Genomic DNA, 23257 nt, shown 5'->3' with positions numbered 1-23257 from the left:
ACTCACAATCACGGCTTGTTATTTTTCAGTGTAAATAGGTCACGCATGTGGAACACTTAACTGTGGTTGAAGTGTTTTTTCTGTATGTGTGCTTCAGGTCCTAGCACAACACGGACACGCCCGTGTTCGAGTGTTACACTGCTTACAGAATGATTAGAATAAACGTGCAATACTGGGGACGCTTGCAAATTCGCAGGTGAGACACCGAGAGGGATGAAGCAACGCAACGTGAATTTGGGAGACGGTGAATGAGTCAAGATCATGGTGAAATCCTGATCTGACAAGACCGGTGATATTAGTACATATTAATATTATGTAAGAAATACCGACTGAATCGTTGTCTGGAGAGTTTGTCTTTAAATGTGTAGCTTTAATGTCTAGTATCTTTTTCAGAAATATCCTCAGTAAAGTAAACAGACAAACAAAAACTGCATTCCATATTTGTGGCACAGAGGACAGAGATCAAAATCTCGCAGCATTCTTTTGTGAACTGGCTGAAAAAAGGCATTGTTTATCGTCCCACCACTGACGGTTTTGGAGTGCCTTACATTTGTTCTGCCTCTTCGCCTCTTCGCCAGTAGGCAAGGGTCATGTCAGGAATCTTATCGAAACCATTACAGATTTCAGTCCTACATTTCTAATGTCAGCCTTGTCAGATGTTTTTGTTCATTTAGCAAACCTACCGAAGCGACAACCCATCAAGTGTTCAGTGAGCGCAATGGCGTAGCCTCGTTGCGTGGATGATACTGTTACAAGTCATGATTTTCGTCGCGCCACAGACGGATTTTGGCATCCATTTTTTTGACCAAATTCGACCGCGCCTGCCTTTTTTGTTCCGTTGTTCCTTCCGTGAAGATTGTATGAACACCTTTGAAGTTATATAAAAAGCAGGGCGTGTAAACTTATACTGAAACGCTGTGATGGCTACCAGCACCCAGGGTTTCGCCTTCAAAGAACAGCTCCTATTTCCGGAACCTTCCCGATTTCAGTCGTTCACATTGTTTTCTTAAAACGCTGAGGTGATTTGTATTTTTTCCGAATGCGAAAGCCCGAGGAAACGCGAGTCGTGCGGCGCGGATTTATTATGACAAGCCGAGTTAATGTCGTCAAAGTCGGAACATGTTGTCGCTGGCAAAAACGAGAGTAATGTGGACTAACAAAATCTTGATTGATTTTTTTTGGAAGCGTCCTTGCTTCTGATCAATCTCGAGTCGCCGTCTCTCGCTTTGAAGGCTTTGAAGTCACAGCTGTGAACGAGAAATACAGCTGTGGGCGAAATACAGTGAGAAGAAATCCTGAGAGCGACGCTTGAATGCTATTGGGAAGAAAGGAAAAAAAAAAAAAAACTATTCTTTCTTACTGCTTTCTTCCTGGCCCCCTCCCTTCCTGTCTATCATATATACACAGTGTAAGAAGATCCTCCTCCACAGGTGTGGTATAGAATGGAATAGGTCTTCGTGTTGCCCAGAGCTTCATCACATCTTAAAGCCAAGGCTCAAAGGACCTTTCCTCACACTTTAAATGACGCCCTCCAGTCTTTCACCACCCACATGATGGTCTCCATGGATACCTCCATGGATGGCAGGCATGTGGTAAATAGAAGTAGCTCCTTCAGATGAGGCACTATGGCAGGAGCATTGAGTTATCTTAAAGCTCATCTATCCACCTGTTAACACAGGTGCACTGTTTAATAAGGTGAAAATCTGGAGAATATAAAATGATGAAAAGATATCAATTGACAACCAGTTGGTCTTATTTCTTACATCACCTGTAAACACCAGCAACCCAGTGCAATTATAGGACATTTTTTACCCATGCTAAAACACCCCTAGTTTAAAAGATGATGTAGTATACTTCAGATCATAAGCCATTCCTTGCCTTCTCCACACTCTTCTCTTCCTATAACCTTGGTCTTATCTTTCTAAAGAAAGGTATTTCTATCTATATTTTTTTAAGAAGTCTAATCTGGCCTTTCTGCTCATGAGTGTGACCAGTGGTTTGCATTTTGAAAGAAAAATAAAAAATGTGAAGGTGTCCCTTGATTGTAGCCTTTGATAAGAAAAAGGCCTACCTCTTCCAGAATGTTCTTGATGTTATAAAGATTGGTTTCTTCTGCGAGGAACGAACTGTGCAATCATTTCCATTTTTATATTAGATGCCCCCATCCAAAGCAACTTTCAGTTATACAACTGAGCGGTTGAAAGTTACCGGCCTTGCTCAAGGGCCCAGGCAGATTGATGGACCAAAATCTTAACAAATGATCTACCACTTGCTTACGATCCACATTAGTTGATTTGGCCAGTCTAATCATCAGAATTGTTAATTTGGCCAGTCTGATATGTTGAGTTTGTTTTTTTTTTCCAGCTGTTGACGGCCTCCTTTACTTGCATTGAAACTGAATTCCCACATACAGCTTCCAAATGCAAAGTCAACATTTGGCAGCAAGTCCAGACCTTTCATGTATTTTGCCATCATTTGCTTAATCAGTAATATAAGTAATATAGCAATAATAATTTAGGAATAACAGCTGTTTTTATATATATATATATATATATATATTGCCTAAACTTTTTTTCCAGACAATGTTTTTGCTAAACCCGCTATATTAAAGCCGATAGACGACACTTCAAATCTATTTTGTTGATGTGCAGAGGCAAAATTATGACTATTGGTCAGTGTCATTGTCCAAATATGAACGTGGTTGTATATGCTTTAGATCGGTCAACATTATAGAGTGATTACACAGTGCACTGCTTTTGGAGGAGGAAAATCTACATCACTCATCACACTTAGCTGGCTGGCCTGTTGAGAACAAAAGTCAAACGTAGAGAGGTTCTTTTTTCCCCCCCTCAAAATGTCATGTGGTAACATTTAGACCCTTACGGCAGAGTTTCTCAATCTTTGTGCAGACAAAACGTAAAATAAAGTCCAAGGACCCCCTCGGGACGCATTTATCACGGCGCCATGGGGTTTCTACGACTAGAATTCTTCGGAACGGACGCGTTATATCTATGCAAACGTTAACGTTTAAAATGACTGGTGGTTGCACGCTGCAACAAAACAATTTCACGTTTGCTTTGCGTCACGCACCCTGCATGGAGAACATTTTAAAAAGAAACCTCGGAGAGGATCTCCTCGTGCGAGTTTGATATTTTTTAAATGCCGTCCCCCTTTTGAGGATTACGTTCATTAATCTTGTCTCAAATGGACTGGATTATGAAAACAGATGGCTCTGTTCATGCACGATCTCTCGAGTTGTAAATGTAATTGGGGTATATGGTGTTAAACTAATGGACTTGAGATATACAGTAGACGTTCGAGAGGGTTTCCATAATCAGGCTTTAATTAGTTACTGTTTTAAGTACTTTGATTATTAAACTGGCTGCTAAATGGAGTGTATCGACTTTATTAATGCTTACTAACTTTCTTGAAGAAAAAAAAAAAAGGAAACGAAACGAACGCTGCCATTTTAGATTCGTGTTCAGTAAGCGCTTTATTCTAGCGAGGGTCATGGGGGACCCTGGGATTATCCTGGGAACACCTGGTGTGTAGTAGGAATGGTGTATGGAATGCTGATCCATCACAAAGCAGCACACACACACACACACACAGTCAAAAGCAGAGGCACTGTAGCATCCTATACATCTATTCACACTAGCATGTTGCTGGGAAGTGTTCTGAGATCTGGAGGAAACGGATGTAGAGAATGCAAATGAAATCATAAATGTATGTAATATGTTTGTAATTTACATAAATACTCACTAAGATTCACATTTCCTTGACATTATTTTGTGTGCAGGATTCAAGAAATGATGCGTGTTATGTTACGGATGACCGCACAGTGCATGTAGGGGGCGTGGCCTCAGTAAAATCTGGAGATTATCCTGCAAGATTTTTTTTTATTTCACCACATTTAAGCTCCCCGTTATAGGCTAACTTGCCGTTTTGTAAATGAACAGTTTATTCCTATTAATACCATTTAATTCCCATGGAAAATTTCCAGTCTTGAAAATTCCTCGAATGTTGCAACCCTACTTCCACTGGACATTCACTCGACCACTTATTCATCACCCGCAATCTAAATTCTGCTGTTCTCCAAGGCCTCTCAAGGAGAAAGCGTGGAGAAAAGCCAGGTTGAGGCGTGAGTGCTCGCACAGGATCTCGCACGTTAATTAAAACCGGTGCTCTGTAATTAGAGTTAGAAGGGAGACGGAGCGAAATAGGCGTCGGATCGGATCTGTGCGTACGGAAAGCAGAACATCTCCGAGCTTCTCTGCAGTCAAATAATAACCATGCTCGTCCAACGCCAATGAGCTCCATCTGCTAGTAAAGGCAAACACACATACACACAGATACCTCTGAACACACACACATGGAGCATTAAACTGTTAAATGAGCCGGCTTGCAGTGTCTCCATCAGAGGATGTGTATGAGATTAAGCGGAAGCTTCTGGTATTAAGCGTTGATGATGATTAGGAGCGGATCATCCTGGATTTCCATCACACATGCACTCCCGTAACGTCAGAGAAAAGCTAATTACACACTCACGCACACACGCGTGCGTGCACGCAGACACGCACAGGAAGACGGCGGGAGGTGGAGCAAGCCAGCAGCAGGCAGAGATGAGACTGATTTCAAACAGGTCTGAGGATGATCATGTGAAAGATTAGATACTGCTTCGCCCTGTACTATCAGCCCCATACTGGCATCACTCGCTCTTACACACACACACACTCTCTCTCTCCGAATACCAAAGTAAAACTCTGCTATTGTAATGGTAGAAGGGAGGAACTGAAAAAAATAAAGGAAGGAAATGATAGCAACTGGGAGAAATGCAACAGCTGCTCCACATCACATCTGCAAAGAGTCATAAGATACTCCCAGAGAGAAAATCTGATTGTGTGTATGTGTGTGTGTGTGTGTGTGTGTGTGTGTGTGTGTGTGTGCGTGCGTAAAACAGGGAAAATGGAGCTCGGAGTAGGAAGGAGAGGTACAATAGAAAATATGTGAAGTGTTTAGAATGTGAACACACACACACACACACACACACAGGGCCATGTGTTTAGAAACACAATGCTATTACAGGACGTGCTTTTTGTGGGAACGCACAGAAAAAAAAGGTGAGAGGTCACTAGAGTAAGGGGTACGCCATGTTCCCATGGTGACCAAAGAGTTACTCCTGGGGCACCCCTCGGAGATCTCTCCAGGACACACACACGCCCAAATGAGTATACGAGGGGGAAATCTACATGTTGCCTTTACCCCATGCTGTCCGTCTGTCCCTTGCTCAGACCTTTATCAGCTTTTGTACTGATTGATCTCTCGCACACGCTGACAGCCGAAGCAAAACATTTACTGCAGCACAAGCAGCCATTGTCCTGCTCCGTCTCAGCTCTTCCTGCTAATCTACACACACACACACACAAAATAGTGTAGTGCATTTAACCTCTCGGTCTTCTTGAGTTTGCCCATTGTTGCCTGTTTTCCACCCAAATTCTTTTTCCTTTTCCATCTGCACTTTTCTCTTCTCATCTGGCTACATCTCGCTCCGCTTATTCTTGCATTCTCTCTCCACCCATCAATCCATCTCTCTCTCTCTTTTCAGAACTACCTCTCTCCGCCCTCTCTCTCAAACTTACTCTGCCTTTCCATCTTCATCCAACCACACCACCACCATGTCTCTCTCTCTCTCTGTCCATCTTCAACACCACCCTCTCTCTCTCCAACTTAGTCTGCCTTTCCATATCTTCATCCATCCACACCACCACCATGTGTATCTCTCTCTCTCTCTCTCTCTCTCTCTCTCTCTCTCTCTCTCTCTCTCTCTCTCTCTCTCTCCAACTTTAACTTTTTCCATCTTCATCCATCCATACCACCACATTTTTCTCTCTCTCCGACCATCTTCAACACCACCTCACTCCCTCTTCAATTTAGTGTACCTTTTCAGTTCATCCACGCCACGCCTTTCTTTCTCTTGCTCTTTCTCTCTCTCCAACTTAGTCTGCCTATCGGTCTTTGTCCATTCACACCACTAACACGTCTCTCGCCCTCTCTCGTTCTCTCGCTGTCTCTGTCCATCTTCAACATCAACGCTTGCTCACACTCTCTGTGTCTGCCTTTTTTCCCGTTTATCAGCACCACGTCTCTCTCTCTCTATCTCTCTCTCTCTCTCTGCAGGAGGTGACCGGCACCTAATTGAGAAGTCTGTGTGTGTTTTCCTATCAGCCTTTCCAGCCAAAATTTGATAAGGCACACAAACTTTAAACACACACACACACACACACACACACACACACACACACACACACACACACACACACACACACACACAATCTCTCAGCGTTGGAACCTTGTAAGAGGCAAAATTTTAACAAAGATATTCAGTGTTGATCTACTGAGCTGATACATGCTGCTAATGCTGCTATGTGATTAGACACAGGATGACCCCTAACTTTTTTTTTTTGCACACTTAGCTCTTTTGCACACAGCAAAAAGAAAAGAAAAAAGTTCCCTGAGTAACACATAGATGTGTAATTACACAGATGCTTTAGAGGAAGCATGGCCACTTGTCAAAATTAACTGAACAAGCACCAGGAAAGTACCAAATTCTCCAGTAGCGAAAGACTTGGTGGCATTTGTGAATGATTGTGTAACTGATATTGCGCGAGCGCTCGCGGCTCAGAGAGCGTGACATTAAAAAAAAAAAATCCAAAAAGCACATGGCCATACAATGATATAACTGACTTCCTGATCAATTTGTGTCATGCTGAGAGATCGTGGACTCTCCTTTACACGATATTAAAAGCGTATGCGATTTTTCGTCATACTTCTGTTACCCGATTTCCTGACGAGATGATTTGATTGGGGGCAAAAAATAATAAATAAATACATTAATTAATTAATTAATTAAAAGCCTCCTGGCAGAAAAGACGCACTAAAATAAGCTTCTCTGCTTCCTCCCTTCAGTTAAAACGATGTTGGTCTTTAGCCAGCTGTTGCAGCTAGAACGTCTCTATCGCGCACTCATCCCCCCCCCCCTTTTCATTCGTGAAAATGTTTGCATCACCTTCTCAATGCTGCCTCACTCTCGCACCTCTCACGGCTCCCACTGCACCCATTGATTCCTCTATCCATCCTCCCTCCGCCCATGTCTTTCTGTAAATAAATAAACTCGGGATCGAGAGGGGAGGCCGGGAAAGCAAAAGTAGGACAGCGCAACCTGGGACTCACCCCGGTCCCTTCCCCCATAGAGAGAGCGAGAGAGAGCGAGAGAGAGCGAGAGAGAGCGAAACGGATGACGTCTGGTTAACAGGCTGCGATCCAGGTGAGATGGGAAAATTAGAGGATTTTTTTTTTTAAAGCTACAGAGAAGAAGGGAGGAGGGGAAAGACAGAGCAAAGAGAAGTGCAAAGAGAAGCTGCCTATTAATAATCTACAGCGGATGAAGCTTTACAGCGTCGCTACAAGAAAAAAAATGTAGTGGGTAGAGGAAAAAAAGGGATCTGTCAAGTTGTCTAACTTCCCTAATTACTTTGAGTGTTGATTTTTTTTTTTTTTTTTCTCCTCTTCTGTTCCTCCGAGTTCCTCAGTCCTCTATTCTGACACTCGCTTCAAGGACTGCTATGAACATGAATTATGATCTCTCTCTCTCTCTCTCTCACACACACACACACACACACACACACACACACACACACACACACACACACACACACACACAACTACACAAACAAAAGCAGCTCAATGTCCAAAAAGTAACCAATGCCATCCGTCCTCGGCCAGACAGCGTGATTTAGGAAGTGTTGAATTTAAAAGGAGACTTGTCTGACTTGTGTAAGAGGACAACGGGTGCCAGGACGGGAACATATTTTGGGACAATGTCCCAAATCGCGTCTGGACGCACTGGCTGTAACTTTAGTGTGGTAGTGTTTCGATCCTACACCTTTTATCTGTTTAAGAGACACCCCCCCCCCTCCCCAACACTTTTTTCATTATTTTTTAGGTGGGGCAGTTTCTGGTGAATTCTGCACGTGAATATTGTCATATCAGTGAAGCGTGAGAGAGAGAGAGAGAGACACAAACAGAGACAGAGGGGTGGGAGAGAAACAAAGGAATGTTTATTCATCCCTGCCTCCAGTGAAGGAAGCTACAAGTGCTCGCCTCTCATTTATTCTAAATGCCAACCTCTCGAAGAATGAGACACAGAGAGAAGCCCACACAGGTAATTGATACAACACAGAAGCTTTCTTTCTCACACACACACACACACACACACACACACACACACACACACACACACACACACACAGTGTAACTAATGGAAGTAGGGCAGAGACAATGAGCACTCTGTTTCTGCATGGTCACCGTACCTGTTCGTGGTGCACAACGCATGCATGCGCGCGCACACACACACACACACACACACACACACACACACACACACACACACACACACACACACACACACACAAAAAAGCCCCACTCGCGTGATCAATCTGAAAGCTGAATTTTAATTTGCTCATCTCCCTCGCCCTGTTCACAGTCAGCTCGGCACAACGCCGCTTTATCATCTTTAGTCACGCGGCCTGAAATATTCTTGCTCGTTCCTCTCTCGCTCGCTCTTTCTGAGGCGGAAGGTCAGAGCAGATCGAAGGACGTGCGAGCGATTGTTGCGTGTTGCCTCTCGGACTTAACCTGCAACGCTTGCTGGTAAAAGGGCAATAAGCTCAGAGCACACCTACAAAAGGATGGCGAGTGGCATCATTTGTGTTGCTCAGAGAGGAAAATGGTGAGGTAGAAGTGGTGGTGGTGAGGGGGGTGACGACAGACAAAATGGTGTCTCATTTGGGAGGAGAATCGGGGAGGGGATGAACGATTGAGACTGAGATAAAGAGGATGGCAAAAAAAAAAAAGAGAAGGATGAAGGTGAGAGAGAGAGACAGAGAGAGAGAGAGAGAGAGAGAGAGAGAGAGAGATACAAAGACATCCGGATCCATTATGTGGTCTGAATCAGAGAGTGGTACAGTCGGGGATGCGAGGGATGCAAAGGAAAGCGAAGAAGCGAGTGAAGCAAATCCATTAAGCGGCCGATGGGAATAAATCGGATGCGACATAACCGTGAGAGAAAGCCGGACGAGCCGGAGCACAATATGACAGCGCAGTGTAATCAAACCGCACCTCGGCTGAGGTCTTTAACCGGTTCGATTAACGCAGCAAATTCCATCAGGCCTGCTTTGGCTTTCACAACTAGCGCCTCCGTCCGTGAAACCCACCTACCGCTCCGCTCTAATAACGCTGCCTCTGTGCATGGAATGATCTCAAAGGTCATTGCCGTTTTTCCTCCAATAGCACGCTGCGATAGGCATCCTAATAGCATTAGCTGCCTCTCAAGGAGCATGAGCTCAGAGAGCTAGCACTCGGCCGAATGCGTCTTACAGAAATCAGCACAGAGCAGGGACCGGATGATGAGGTTCCACTAGATGGAGAAAGAAATTGTGGGGGAAAAAAAGAAGTCTGAGTCAAAACCTCTTCAGAAGACCTCGAGCCGCTGCTTTATTCCAGCTAGCCGCTAGGTTTGACGCTCGGAAAGCGTGTTTGCTCACAAGGGCATCGCTGATCAATACGGATCGATAGAGCCAAGCTGGTCTGTCTCGCAGACACAAGGATGGACACATTAAGGACAATGATTTGGTGGTGGTTGGGGGGGGGGGGATGGGGGGGGATGGAGGGGTGTCTCCTGTACAGTCTATATTAAGATGGTAGGAGGTAGACAGGCGAGTCAAGGTCACCAAAGGAATCATCTTTTCCGTTCTCGAAGGTTGATTAAAAGTCAGGCGGGAATGTTTTCCGACGCTCCGATAACCCGTTCTTCAGCTATTAGGTCGTTAGGAATCAGCTGTGTGTGTGTGAGTAAGGGAAAGAATGTACAGAGTGAGGTGTGACGGGAGGTAATTGGTGTTGAGTCATGACGTTCAAACAGCAATGGAGAATCAATTATACGCTCACAAATAAAACTCGAGTCCAGAAGACTCGCTTCGCTCAAGCCTTTTCACTGCACCGAACAGAACACTATGGAATGTTAATGAAAGCCGCTTCTGCAAACACCGCATCATCAAGCTGACAAAGCTTGTGGACACCCCATTCCACTTTTAGTCCCAATCGGCTGTTATTACACAGTAACCTCTACTCTTCTGAGATGATGTTTCACGAGATTTTAGGGTGTGTTTGTTGAGATTTGTGCTCATTCAGCCACGAGGTAAAGTTCAGTACTGATTATGGAGGATTGGGGTGCAGTCAGTATTCCAAGTCATCCCAAAGGTGTTCAATAGGGTTAAAGTCAGAGCTCTATTTAAGACCTTCTACTCCAACCCAGGTAAAACCATAACTTTGTGGGGCATTTTGGGGCAGAACCACATTTGGCTAGAAAGTCAGGTATCCCAATACTTTTGTCCATATAGTGTAGGTTCAATCAGGGTATGTATAGATGTATAGATGTATAGATGTTTGATGATGATGATGATTTGTCATGTCAAGTAACCTCCGGAATTGAAAATGAAATAAATATCTTTCTCTGTGATGTGTATATGATTTCTAATTCATGTCTTGTTAAGCATTAGGTGACCAGCCATCTCTTTTAATCAAATGATCGTTTCTCAAAATGAAAGTGAAAGACACGTGAGCAAACGGCACGCAGAGAGCACACAGTAGAGAAGCCCATCTCTGCCTATAATCCTCACTTCACCCCTCTCTGACACACTCTGCATGGCTGCCCTGCATCACAGGAGAAATGATTAAATTATGAGGGTGATTTAAATGGCCGTGTCGACTTCATGAATCTCCGACGCTGTAAAAGCATTCTGAGAGCCGACATCTGCCCAACAAGGAGTGGAGGAGGAATAAATAAATGGGAAAGGAAAAAAAAAAGCTTGGGGGGGCTGCAAGTAACGATGAAGTAGAAGAATGATGAGAGAAGCTTTGCCTTTTAGTAATTGCTTCTGAGACCCAGGCTCATTAAGATTTAACAACTTACTGATTCTTTTCTTTGCATTTAAACAACAAAACAATCGTCACCAATCACTGATCATTAATGTCTCTCATCAACAATGTGTTCCTTATCACCAATGTTTCTCACCATCAGTGTGTTACTTATCACCAATGTTCCTCACCATCAATGTGTTTCTCAACCCTATTTACTGATCACCAATGTTCCTCATCACCAATGTGTTCCTCATTACCAATTACTGATCACCAATGTGTTCCTCATCATCAATCTGTTCCTCATTGCCAATTACTGATCACCAAAGTGTTCATTACCAATGTCTTAATCACCAATGTGTTTCTCATCACTAATGTGTTCATCACCAATGTGTTCCTTATTACTAATTACTGATCATCAATGTGTTCCTCATCACCAATTAATACACCAACGCCTTCCTCACTGATCCCCAATGTCCTGAACGCTTAGTTACATTATCAGTATTCCACAAATATATACATGATGTAGCTGACATCTAGCAGCGTTGTGATCATGCACTCTTTTCGAATGATGGATTACGGACGTGTCGAAATCAGTACGGCGAAAAATATAGGTAATAGAAAATTCAATCGCCCGCTTCGCACAAGCTTCATCAGAAGTTAGACTGTATGCTTCTTTTAAAAGGCACACATCAAAGCTGCAGGGTGTATTTTTGTAGGTTTGATAGTTACAAGGCCAGCCAATTGTTGAAATTTGCCAAAGCGCAACGTTGCACAAATTAAGGCTCTGACTCTGCCTACACACACACACACTATTCACCAGCTAATTTTTCCCTCTCTACACTCCATTCCTGTATTTCTATTCAATAAACCTGTTCACTCTTTTCTCCCTCCCTCATTGTCTGACTCAGAATGCAATAAAGCACTGGCCTTAAGTCTGGCTCATGGGTATGATGTGTATGAGACTTTTGGTGGTGGTGTAGAGGGTCAGTCAGAGGCTACCACCAGCATGCGTGTGTGTGTGTGTGTGTGTGTGTGTGTGTGTGTGTGTGTGTGTGTGTGTGTCGGGGCTCAAGGTTTGAATAAACCAATGACAAATCACCTCCGCCAAACAAAAGCAAACTGCACACAAGAATGAGGGGAGGAGTAAAGGCAGGAAAGAGTCGTACACCCAAAGTTACAAAATAGTATTTTGAGCAGTGTGTGTGTGTGTGTGTGTGTGTGTGTGTGTGTGTGTGTGTGTGTGTGTAAAATGTGTTTTGTGCTGATCATTTTTATGTTCAATACATCATCTAACGCACTTGATTCTAAAAGTTTGATTTACATACAGCTAAACACAGGTCAGTCGGTTTCCCCTTGCCCTCTAAGCAGACAAAATCTCACTCCCAACCCCCCACTTCTGCTTGCTCCCAAACCCTCACACACACACACACACACACACACACACACACACACACACACACACACACACACACACACACACACACACACACACACAGAGCACTTGATGCATTCACGCAGAGCGACATTACTACACCCCCCCATCCCTTTTCCTGCCCATTGTTTAAAAAACTCTCCACATCTCCATAGTAACTGCTTCAAGCTTTGACTCGTGTTCATGAGCCCTGGTCGTATAGCCTGCAATCTCAGGGCTTGGATCTCTTAATGATAGAAATGCGGCTCGTGTTCGAATGCGAGCGTCAATTAGAGACGTAAAGCGGTCTTAGTTCGAGGCGATGCAAAAATGGTCCGAGCAGATGCAAACCCAGGAATGAAATCGAGTGCATTGAACTGAGCGTTTGGGAAATATTCGTGTGAAAGGAGCAGTCCAACAAGTCAGTCTACTGGCTTCTCCTTTATTAGCAAATCTGTTCTAGCCAATCACACGCGTGTGTGTAAATCGTTTAGTTGAAGGCGGCTTGTTGAGGTAGGAAAAAGTTTTCACTGCCTCTCAGATGTATTTTGATTTACCCTCCCCAACTCAACTGGTCATGTGACCATGTCGTGTTATAAAGATGACTGGAGAGATATTTCTCTTTCGAAATTTCCAACCAATCGCCAGGCCCAAAATTTCACAGGGAAGACTGAGGAAAATAATATTTAACGACATATCACTCATTCGGCCGAATTCTGCTTCGCCGTCATCCACATTTTTGACCAGTTCCTTTTCAGCCGCTTATATTAAAACAGTCCTGAAATTTGTCCCATGACTCTCACGTATTTTTTTTTTTTTTTTTTTTTTTACAACCGCTATGAAAAAGGTGCAACCGCTCCCACGGCACAGAATTTAACCGAGCGATAAGAAATAAAAGGGGGGGGTTAGGCCCTGCTTTTGCCATTTAGTGCTTTATCTTCCTTTGCTTCCTTCATAAATAAAAATCTATTGTTGCATTATTTCAGTCCCAGCTCTGACAACCTTTACACTCTGCACTGCATTTGATGTGGTGTGAAATGTTCTCTGGCAAGGGGGGTGGGGATAAAATGCGTTGGCATAGCAAAACTTTTAGCCGTTTGTCAGGTCGATCCATTATTAAATCCCTTCTCTTGGGGCATGGGAGACAAGTCCGGTGTTACACTGATATCCCTCCGTCTAAGCAATCAGCTCTCCCCTTTTGGTGCCAGCTACAGGTTCAATCCCAAACAGTGCCTTAATTATTTATTTACTATACACAGTAAATGAATAAACAAAAACAATAATGGCATTATATATATATATATGGTCACGTGCGTAAATACACCTGTTGGCCTTAATTATCAACCATGCATAATTGAATGCCCATAAAAGGAAACCGGAAGTCTGGTTGCGTAGGCAACAGGTTGCCTTCTGCCCGGTAAAGATATGAGGAAGAGCTGATAGACGGAACATTACATTTTTCCGATAAATTGATCTTACATAACATCAATTCTAACGTGGACATTTTTTTAAAATAATATTAAAATGCTAACAAATATAAATAAAGCAAATAATATATACACACATATTTTAACAGGATTACACCCTGTTGCGTTTCTCTATCCCATAATAATCCCAGCTACACCGCGGAATACAGACACAAGGACCTTTTATTATTATTTAAAAAAAACAAACAATAAAATATTCAATGATATAGATTGTAAAAATCAATAAAGGCTTTTCTGCTTAGCGCCGAGCACGATTGTAGAAGTTTAGCTCTACCTGAGAACACCTTCAGTGGGAAATACTTTCCCAGGCCACACCTTGTGAACATGGCGCACGTCGAAACTACCTGAAGTATCATGTCCAGAGGTCTAACCCAGACATTTCACCCTGAAGAGCTTCCAGGAAATGATAGTTACTTCTAATAATAATCATCATAAATCATAAAGAACGTCAGGAATGATAGAAGAATACCAGGGTGTTATATATTAGATATATTAGAGGAGAGAGGAGAAAAGCCGGGTCTGATATTGAGTCATTGGTTCTTTAGTAAACCGATACTCGATGCTGAAAGTATGGAGAAACTCCAGGACGATGTGAAAGACAGTGTGTTTCTGGAATAGGGAATGATTAAGGGATCTTACCTCGGCATGTGAGAAGAAGGAGGAGATGAAGGAGGAAATGAATTGAGCAGAAAGCGGAATCCCGCTCCATGGTTTCTGGATCTTGTTTGTTGAATTCAGTCTTCGTGGAGAAGTCTTTATCCTATTCTATTTACCAACACCCCCCACCCCAAAACACGTCTTAGTAAATAAACAGATATAGAAATAGTGACAGTGTATCCGATATCAGTAGATGTTGTTGGGTTTTTTTTTTTAGCAACAAACTTACTGACTTTCTGTTTCAACTGCTCATCCGATACTTTCTCTCGGTGTCTCCCTTCATCCGCTCCTTCCTAATAATACTCTCGAAACGGCACACTGTTTTTGGTCTTATAATTAAAATCCTTCTCAGACTCTCTTTTTTTCTTCCCTGTAATGAAATAAATAGGTGCAGTGATCTCCACAGCGTCTGGTTCGGCTCTGACCGAAACCTTCAAATTCGCTCTCTCTACTACTGGAGCATGTGTGTCACGTGACCTCCTCCTCCCTCTCTCTCTCTCTCTCTCTCTCTCTCTCTCTCTCTCTCTCTCAGCACACATACGCACACCACGACGTCACTAAAAAGAAAAGAAAAATTGAAAGCCATCCAGGCAGGTGGATCAGGAAGTCCCCTAAGTTTTTCTTTCTTTCTTTCTTTCTTTCTTTCTTTCTTTCTTTCTTTCTTTCTCTCTCTAATCTCTCTCTCACACACACGTTGTCAGCACAGTATTAAGTGTGTCAGGTTACTTAAAGATGGTCAAAACAGGAGAAATTGCCACATAGTGAACTATAGACTAGTTCATTATCTTTATACATTATTATTATTATTATTATTATTATTATTATTATTATTAACCCAGCCATAAGGGTTACACAAGCCAGTGCACTCTTAGTGCCAGCCCCAAACCCGGATAAATGGGGAGGGTTGCGTTAGGAAGGGCATCCAGCGTAAAACATGTGCCAAATCGAATATGCGGATCACAAATCAGAATTTCATACCGGATCGGTCGAGGCCCGGGTTACCAACGACCACTACAGGTATCGTTAGCCGACAGGGTACCGGTGGAAATTGGGCTACTGTTGGCCGAAGGAGGAGAAGGAGAGGAGGAAGATGTCCACAGAGACAGCAAGGAAAGGAGAAGTGTAGGAGAGTGGAGGTTCGGGTTGGTACTTTAAATGTGGGTACTATGACGGGTAAAGGGAGAGAGGTAGCTAATATGATGGAGAGAAGAAAGGTAGATATGTTGTGTGTTCAGGAGACCAAGTGGAAAGGGAGTAAGGCCAGGAACATTGGAGGTGGGTTCAAACTGTTCTATTATGGCGTGGATGGAAAGAGAAATGGTGTAGGGATGATTCTGAAGGAAGAGTAAAAGTGGAGTGGAGGTGAAGAGAGTTTCTGATAGGGTGATGAACGTGAAGCTGGAAGTTGAAGGGGTGATGATAAATGTCATCAGTGCCTATGCTCCACAAGTGGGTTGTGAGATGAAAGAGAAGGAAACATTCTGGAGTGAATTAGATGAAGTGGTAGATGGTGTAACTAGGAATGACATTTTGGTGATTGGGGCATGACTTTAATGGGCATGTAGGTGAAGGGAACAGAGGTGATGGGTAGGTATGGCTTTAAGGAGAGTAATGTGGAAGGGCAGTGGTAAACACTTATTTTAAGAAGAAGGAGTAGCATACAGTGACGTATAAGAGTGGAGGAAGGTGCACACAGGTGGACTATGTTGTATGTAGGAGATGCAACCTGAAGGAGATTGGAGACTTTAAGGTGATTGTGGAGGACAGTGTAGCTAGACAGCATCGGATGGTGGTCTGTAGAATGGTTTTGGAGGTGAAGAAGAAGAGGAAAAGAGTGAGGACTGAAAGAAGAATAAGATGGTGGAAACTGAAGGAGGAAGACTGTAGTGTGAGGTTCAGGGAAGAGGTCAGACAGGGGCTCGGTGGTGGTGAAGAGATGCTAGATGATTGGGTAACTACTGCAGGAGTGATGAGGGAGACAGCTAGAAAAGTACTTGGTGTAACATATGGAAATAGAAAGTAAGACAAAGAGACGTGGTGGTGGAATAAGGAAGTGCAGGAGAGCATAAGGAGAAAGAGGTTGGTGAAACAGAACTGGGATTGACAGAGTGATTAGAAAAGTAGGCAGGAGTACAAGAAGATGCAGCAGCAGGTGAAGAGGGATGGGCGAAAACCAAGGAAAAGTCATAAGAGGGACCGAGCGGGGAAGGATGTGCTGCAAGTTAGAGCAATAAAGGATGGAGATGGAAATGTGTTGACTAGTGAGGAGAGTGTGTTGAGAAGGTGGAGGGAATATTTTGAGCAGCTGATGACAGGGTAAATGAAAGAGAGAGAAGGTTGGATAACGTGGAGTTGGTGAAGCAGGAAGTGGATAGGATTAGTAAGGGGGAAATGAGAGCAGTGATTAAGAGGATGAAGAGTGGGAAGTCGGATGGACCAGATGACATTGAGCATGGAGATGTTTAGGAGAGATAGCAGTGGAGTTTTTAACCAGATTGTTAAATACGATTCTGAAAGGTGAGAAAATGCCTGAGGAATGGGGAAGGAGTGTGCTTAAGAACAAGGGGGATGTGCAGACCTGCAGTACCTACAGGGGAATAATGTTGATCAGTCACACCATGAAGTTATTAGAAAGAGTAGTGGAAGTCAGGCTGAGGGAAGAGGTGACCATCTGTGAGCAACAGTATGGTTGAGGAAGATGCTGAGGAAGAGCACCACAGATGCATTATTTGCTTTGAGAATGTTGATGAAGAAGTATAGAGAAGGTCAGAAGGAGTTGCATTGTGTGTTTGTGGATTTAGAGAAAGTGTACGACAGAGTGCCGAGAGAGAAGTTGTAGTATTATTTGAGTAAGTCAGGTGTGTCAGAGACGTATGTGAGGGTGGTGCAGGACATGTATGAGGAGAGTGAGACAACAGTGAAGTGTGCAGTAGGAACGACAAACTGGTTCAAGGTGGAGGTTGGACTACATCAAGGATCGGCTCTGAGCCCTTTCCTGTTTGCAGTGGTGATGAACAGCTTACAAGGAAACATCCAGTGACTGTTTCTGTGAGTTGTGTAAGTTGTAAGGAGGGATTTAACTTGTGACAGCGCCCCGGGACAAGAAAAGAAAAAAGAAACAAAAAGTAAACATGTTCTGGTACACAGCATTTGTTTCTCTGAAATCATTACAGGTACAGAAATAATGGGCGTATATAATAGTTTACTGCTGAGATCATTTCAGTGACAGCATTTGGCAAACCCTAGTAATCTGTTTTACGATGATTTTATTTATATATCTGAGCAGTTAAGGGCTAAAAGAGTTTTGCTTAAAAGCCAAGTGGCAGCTTGGTGGTGCTGAGATTTGAACTTACAACCTTCCACAATCTTAACCACCGATCTACCACTTCCATTAGTATGCAAACATCTTATGGAATTCTACAAATGGTAAAATAAGAAACTGTAGAAATAATATTAAATATTATTAGTACTATCTGGACTACATATAATAAACAATAAACTATTTTGTAGAGAAGACGCTTCCAAAAAAAGTCCACAAGATATAATAATACCTAAATTTACCCTCAAAATTAATCCGATTGGAAGTGTATACACTTGTTTCTTAATACTGTGCTTTGTTTACTGAACAATGTTTTATGTTTTGTCATCAAACGGTGCAGGAACTGCAGATTATTTGGTTTTCCAGCATCCTTTATGCTATTTAATTTCATTCTAATAGCAACTATATGACTTTGAAATAATTTTCACAGGACAACTGAGATAATCGTACTTAACTTTTACAAAAGGTGCAAACATTCAAGAGGAGGTGTAAATCTTTTAACAGGATGATCGGTGTAAATTGTTATTATTTTGTTTAAAAAATCACATTCTTTTCATTTCCTCTTCAAAAGCTATATAAGATACACCGATCAGTCTTTATGGCTATCGATCAGGCATAACTTTATGACCATCTGTTTAAAATTGTGTTGGTCCCCCTTTTGCTGCCAAAACAGTCCTGACCTGTTGAGCATTAAAAGCATTAACCTCTTCAGCAATTTGAGCTACAGAAGTTCGTCTGTTGGATCGGACCACACGGGTCAGCCTTCGCTCCCCACGTGCATCATTGAGGCTTTGCCACCCATGACCCCGTCGCCGGTTCGTCGCTGTTCCTCCCTTGGAGCACTTTTGATAGATACTGACCTCTGCAGACTGAAAACATCCCACAAGGGCTGCAGTTTTGGAGACGCTCTGATCCAGTCGTCTAGCCGTCACAATTCGGCTCTTGTCAAACCTTGTTTTTCCTGCTTCTAACACGTCAACTTTGAGGAGGAAATGTGTACTTGCTGCCTAATAAATCCAACCCACTAACAGGTGCCATGATGAAGAGATAATCAATGTTCTTCACTTCACCTGTCATAATGTTATAATGTCATAATGTTATGCCTGATCAGTGTGTATATACATGTTTCCCAGAAGGATTTCCCAGATTGTCATGTAATGGAACAGATTGGTGGGTGTAGGCAAGTGTAGACAGTTTTATTTACACAGCGTATAAACTAAAAACAAAGACAACGTAACAAAACACGCGAACCTGACAAAGGAACAAAGTAAGCATAACCTGGATTAAAGGAAGTGACAGAAAACAAAATATGGAAGACAACCGAAATACAATGAGTTCTATAAGGTGAAACATACAGTTTGGAAACATCCAGTCTTTTATGTTTTTTGAAAAAAACATCCATGTTCCTTTGGTCATATGCAACAAACTAGGTTAAGTAATGGTAGATTACTTAAATTTAATTTGATCAAACAAATATATAAATGTATAGATGTTACACTTGGTTTTTATTGAAAAAATCATCCATTAGCATGAATAACAGATTTGCACACCAGGTAACCTGTTGTTACCTTCGAGATTTCTTTCTGTCCTGGAGATCCAGTTCATCTCAGAGCAGTTCAATAGGATTTAGGTGCAGTGACTGGGCTATGATAGAGAACACTCCAGACTGTTTGCTCTGTAAAAAACGCTTACAGAGCCACGACGCATGCTTCAAGACATTGTCTTGTTGTTTGCTGAAGTTGTTTCAAATTAGTTCCAGTCCAGACACATTTGCATGGTAGTTAGAAAGTAGTAGTAGAAAGTAGTAGAAACTTTCCCTGCTCCAAAACAACCCCAAACTTTTAAGCCATTAAGCTTCCACCTCTATGTTTGACTGTGGGGGTGAGACAGTCTGCTAACATCTTCTTTCCTGTTCTTCATCTTACATAAGTTCTTCTGTTAGAGCGCACAAATGCCAAATTTGGACTCATCTGTCCACAGAACTTTCTTCCTGTTATGACTGTCCAAAGATTTGCAACAATTTGCACTTTATTATATCAGTTTGTGTTTTTTGTTTTGTGTCTTTAGTTACAATGTGAAAAAAACATCATGTATGTTATATACACCTTTGAACCTTAAGCAATGAAGGTTAAGGACCTTGCTTATAGGCTCAGGTGGGATTTGACCCCAATGACCTAAGTCTGACATCTTAACCATTCCACACTTATGCTTGCCGGGTCTATATGATCACGGTTGGGACAAAAAAACGATGCCAATCCACCTACCGGAACCAGAGGAGGAAAACGATGGGATTACAGTAATCCATCAACACAGATAGCACGTTCTAATTTGAGGAGTTGAAAAAGGTTGCTTTTTTTATTATTCCCGAAGATCTCAGTGTGTCATTACTCTAAATATACGGTAGAGGCTATATTAAGCAGCTTGTTGAAATTGCTCGGTACGTAGGTGTCAGAATGGGAATAATTGGCCTCGGGTTTCCTGAGTGCAATTAATCTTTGCGTAGAAGCAACACTAACATGCCCCCCACCACCACTTTCACCACTACCTGCTGCAGACACCTTCACCACGTACACCGAGCCGACACATCGCTCATAGCGAGTCATCATTCTAGCCTCATTCTTGCCGCCTCAAGTGCATATCCATTAGCGACGTGTTTTTTTCTCGTACAACAGTCATGAGCAAATGAATGAGCAAATAATAGGGAAGAGTGAAGAACGCCTGAGCATTCTAAACAAGTGTGTGTGTGTATGCCAGTGAAAGGAATGAAAGGCGAGCCAGTGTTGCTGCTCAGGCTTTTTTATCTGCTGCTTATCAGGAATAAGCGGCCATGCTGGTGTTTTTCTTTCTTTTTTTTTTTTACAAATTTGCCCCTCCTGTGGTGTTGAGTGGTGAGCTCACAGCATAGGAAGAGTGTAAGGGGAAGATAACACATTCCATGTGACTTGCTGGAGATTAATCTATTTCTCCTTAGGTTAATAAACTCCTGTGAAATGAACGGGCCCTATTTATTTTTCATATCAAAATCTCACATGCATGGCAATTTGCACAGTTGATGACACAGAGGAAAGTTTTTATTTTAAACTATTAATCGGTGTGTGTGTGGTGTGTGTGTGTCCAAAATTGAATGCAGGTACCCACAGTTGATTACTTTAACAACCCAGGGACCTCATTTGAATAATATTTCGGTACGCCTGGGCTCGTCTTCTGCCTATCATAACTAATCCCTTGCTCCCCCTTGAGTGTTCACACAGGGATCGGGATATGTACACTGCCTTGGCTCTCATTAGCTACTGTTGTCCTACATTTGTTAGCTCGGAAGTTGTCTTTAATTCATGTCTTCTCTCTCTATCTCACTGCCTTATCAGTCTTTCACTTTGGCTCTTCGCTTTCATCTTCTATTTCCTAGCACTTTCATTCTTTCTTTGCCTTCTCCGGCCTTACATGAAGAGGTAATTAGAAGGTACGAGCGCTTAGCAGCATGATAACTTTGTCGGTGTTCGTTTTAATTAACTTCATTCGTGTTCGTTTTAATTAAAGACCTTTATAGGAATGGAGACGGGGTTTTTTTTGCCAAAGAATTAGTGACTCATTCAGTTATACTGCAGACCCTTAAATTCTTACTTGCTTAATGGCTGCATCTATTGCACACACCACACATACACACAAAGTTGCCTTATACAGTTTCCACCCTTATTTGTAATTTTTTGTGTGGGCAGTGTGTGACTGAAGTCCAGCAGAAGCAGACGCTAATAGAGCGAGAGTTAATAACATATGTGCTTTAGATTGCGCACCACAAAAATAACCTTGGCTAGAGAAAACTTCTTGCATATTGGTAAACAGACTTAATTTTAATTATGAGATTATGAAAACAAAAAACAAATATTAGATTAGTAAAAAATAGTTCTTGATTATGCATAAATTCTTCTTAGAATAATCTCAAATCTAATAATCGAATGCAATTTAAACCATCTATATTGCAAATGTTTGTGGACACTAGAACATCGGATTCGTATCTGCTTTCTGAATATTCAATTTCTCATTTAGTCCCATTTACTGTTTTAATAACCCTCTCTCTTTTCGGAAGATGTTCAACTAGATTTTGGAGTGTGTTTGTGGAGATTTGTGAGAAGAAGTGAGGAGGCCTGTAGTGCAGTGTAGCGTTCCAATTCATCCCAAAGGTGTTTAATAGGCCTAATGTCAGAGCTCTCTTGCGGGTTACTCAAGATTTTCCACCCCAACCCATATAAACCATATGTTCATGGAGCTGGTTTTGTGCACAGAGGCATTGCCATGAGAGAACAGATTTGGGTCTCCTAATTCAAGTGAAGAGAAAATGTAATGCTACAGCATCCAAACACATCCTATACAAGATTGTGCCTCCAACATTGTTGTAACAGTTTGGGGATGCACTTTATACAGCTGGAAATGGTGTCACATATATCTAGATCGATTAATCACATGATTGTTAACTTGTGATTAATCGCAACTTAATCTCACATTTTTATATGTTCTAAATGTACCCTAAATTAACAATTTAATTAACATTTAGAGTTTTTTATACTCTAATCAACATGGCCATTGAAAATATTGATTCTTTATATATGCAAATGTATGTTTATTATTAGTGAAACCATCCTCAACATAGAGCATGAAGACAAAATATACTTGTTAATGTTTGAAAGTAATTATGGTGTTTTAAATTACGTAAATCATAAGGACACCAAACAGAGCTTTTGCTATGTTTCCACACGGACGGTTTTAATTGCCGGATGTGTGCATCATGGAAGATTTTGGTGCTTGATTCGAGACTTGGCACGTCAGTAAAAAAAATGTTTAGTGATTAAAAATGTATTTTTTCGGTGGTTGTAATTAAATGTGTTGTGTTAAAGGCTTTAATTTTGGCTCTTTTATATTTATTTACTTTTATAATTGGTAAAACTGTCCAAACAGAATTGCGCGCTGCATTAAAATTGTGCCATTAAAATTAATTTGGGTTAACGTTATTAATGTGTTCATTTTAACATATATATATATATATATATATATATATATATATATATATATATATATATATATATATATATATATACACACACACACACACACACACACACACACACACATACATATACACAAAGGTACATATGCGTTTGCCATGTATTTTGCATTACATAGTGTATGTTGTATTGCCTGCACAAAAGTGCGTGTATTTCTGTTTATCAATTCCTAACACTACTGGTGTGTTTTCCTGTGTGTTCATGCTCTAGTGTGCAATTTTCATCCTTGTTTCCCAGCTGTCAGACTTATCCAGCATACTGTCACAGTATGCTCTAGCTTGGCTATTTCATATTTAGTAACACACACACACACACACACACACACACACACACACACACACACACACAT

At 42.0% G+C, this 23257-nt stretch overlaps 1 protein-coding gene across 3 annotated transcripts in view; it reads right to left on the bottom strand.

Annotated features, from left to right (window-relative positions):
* The window catches only part of si:ch73-22o12.1 (nectin-2), a 63940-nt gene extending 48965 nt beyond the window's left edge, over positions 1–14975 (bottom strand). The window contains exons 1-2 of one of the 3 annotated variants that reach the window (XM_046846376.1): positions 14762–14975; positions 14515–14640 (exon numbers count right to left, since the gene is read on the bottom strand). In XM_046846376.1, the coding sequence (XP_046702332.1) occupies positions 14515–14584 (70 nt within the window). In that variant the 5' untranslated portion in view covers positions 14585–14640; positions 14762–14975. The remainder of the gene's footprint in view (positions 1–14514; positions 14641–14761) is intronic. The other 2 variants (XM_046846377.1, XM_046846379.1) reach the window with 2 other exon arrangements.
* Between the last annotated feature and the right edge of the window lie 8282 nt (positions 14976–23257).

This window comes from Silurus meridionalis, chromosome 4 (genome assembly GCF_014805685.1).
Source record: "Silurus meridionalis isolate SWU-2019-XX chromosome 4, ASM1480568v1, whole genome shotgun sequence".
Classification (NCBI taxonomy): Eukaryota; Metazoa; Chordata; class Actinopteri; order Siluriformes; family Siluridae; genus Silurus; species Silurus meridionalis.
Note: the sequence above shows the minus strand (reverse complement) of the source record. Positions and strands in the feature narration are given on the sequence as shown.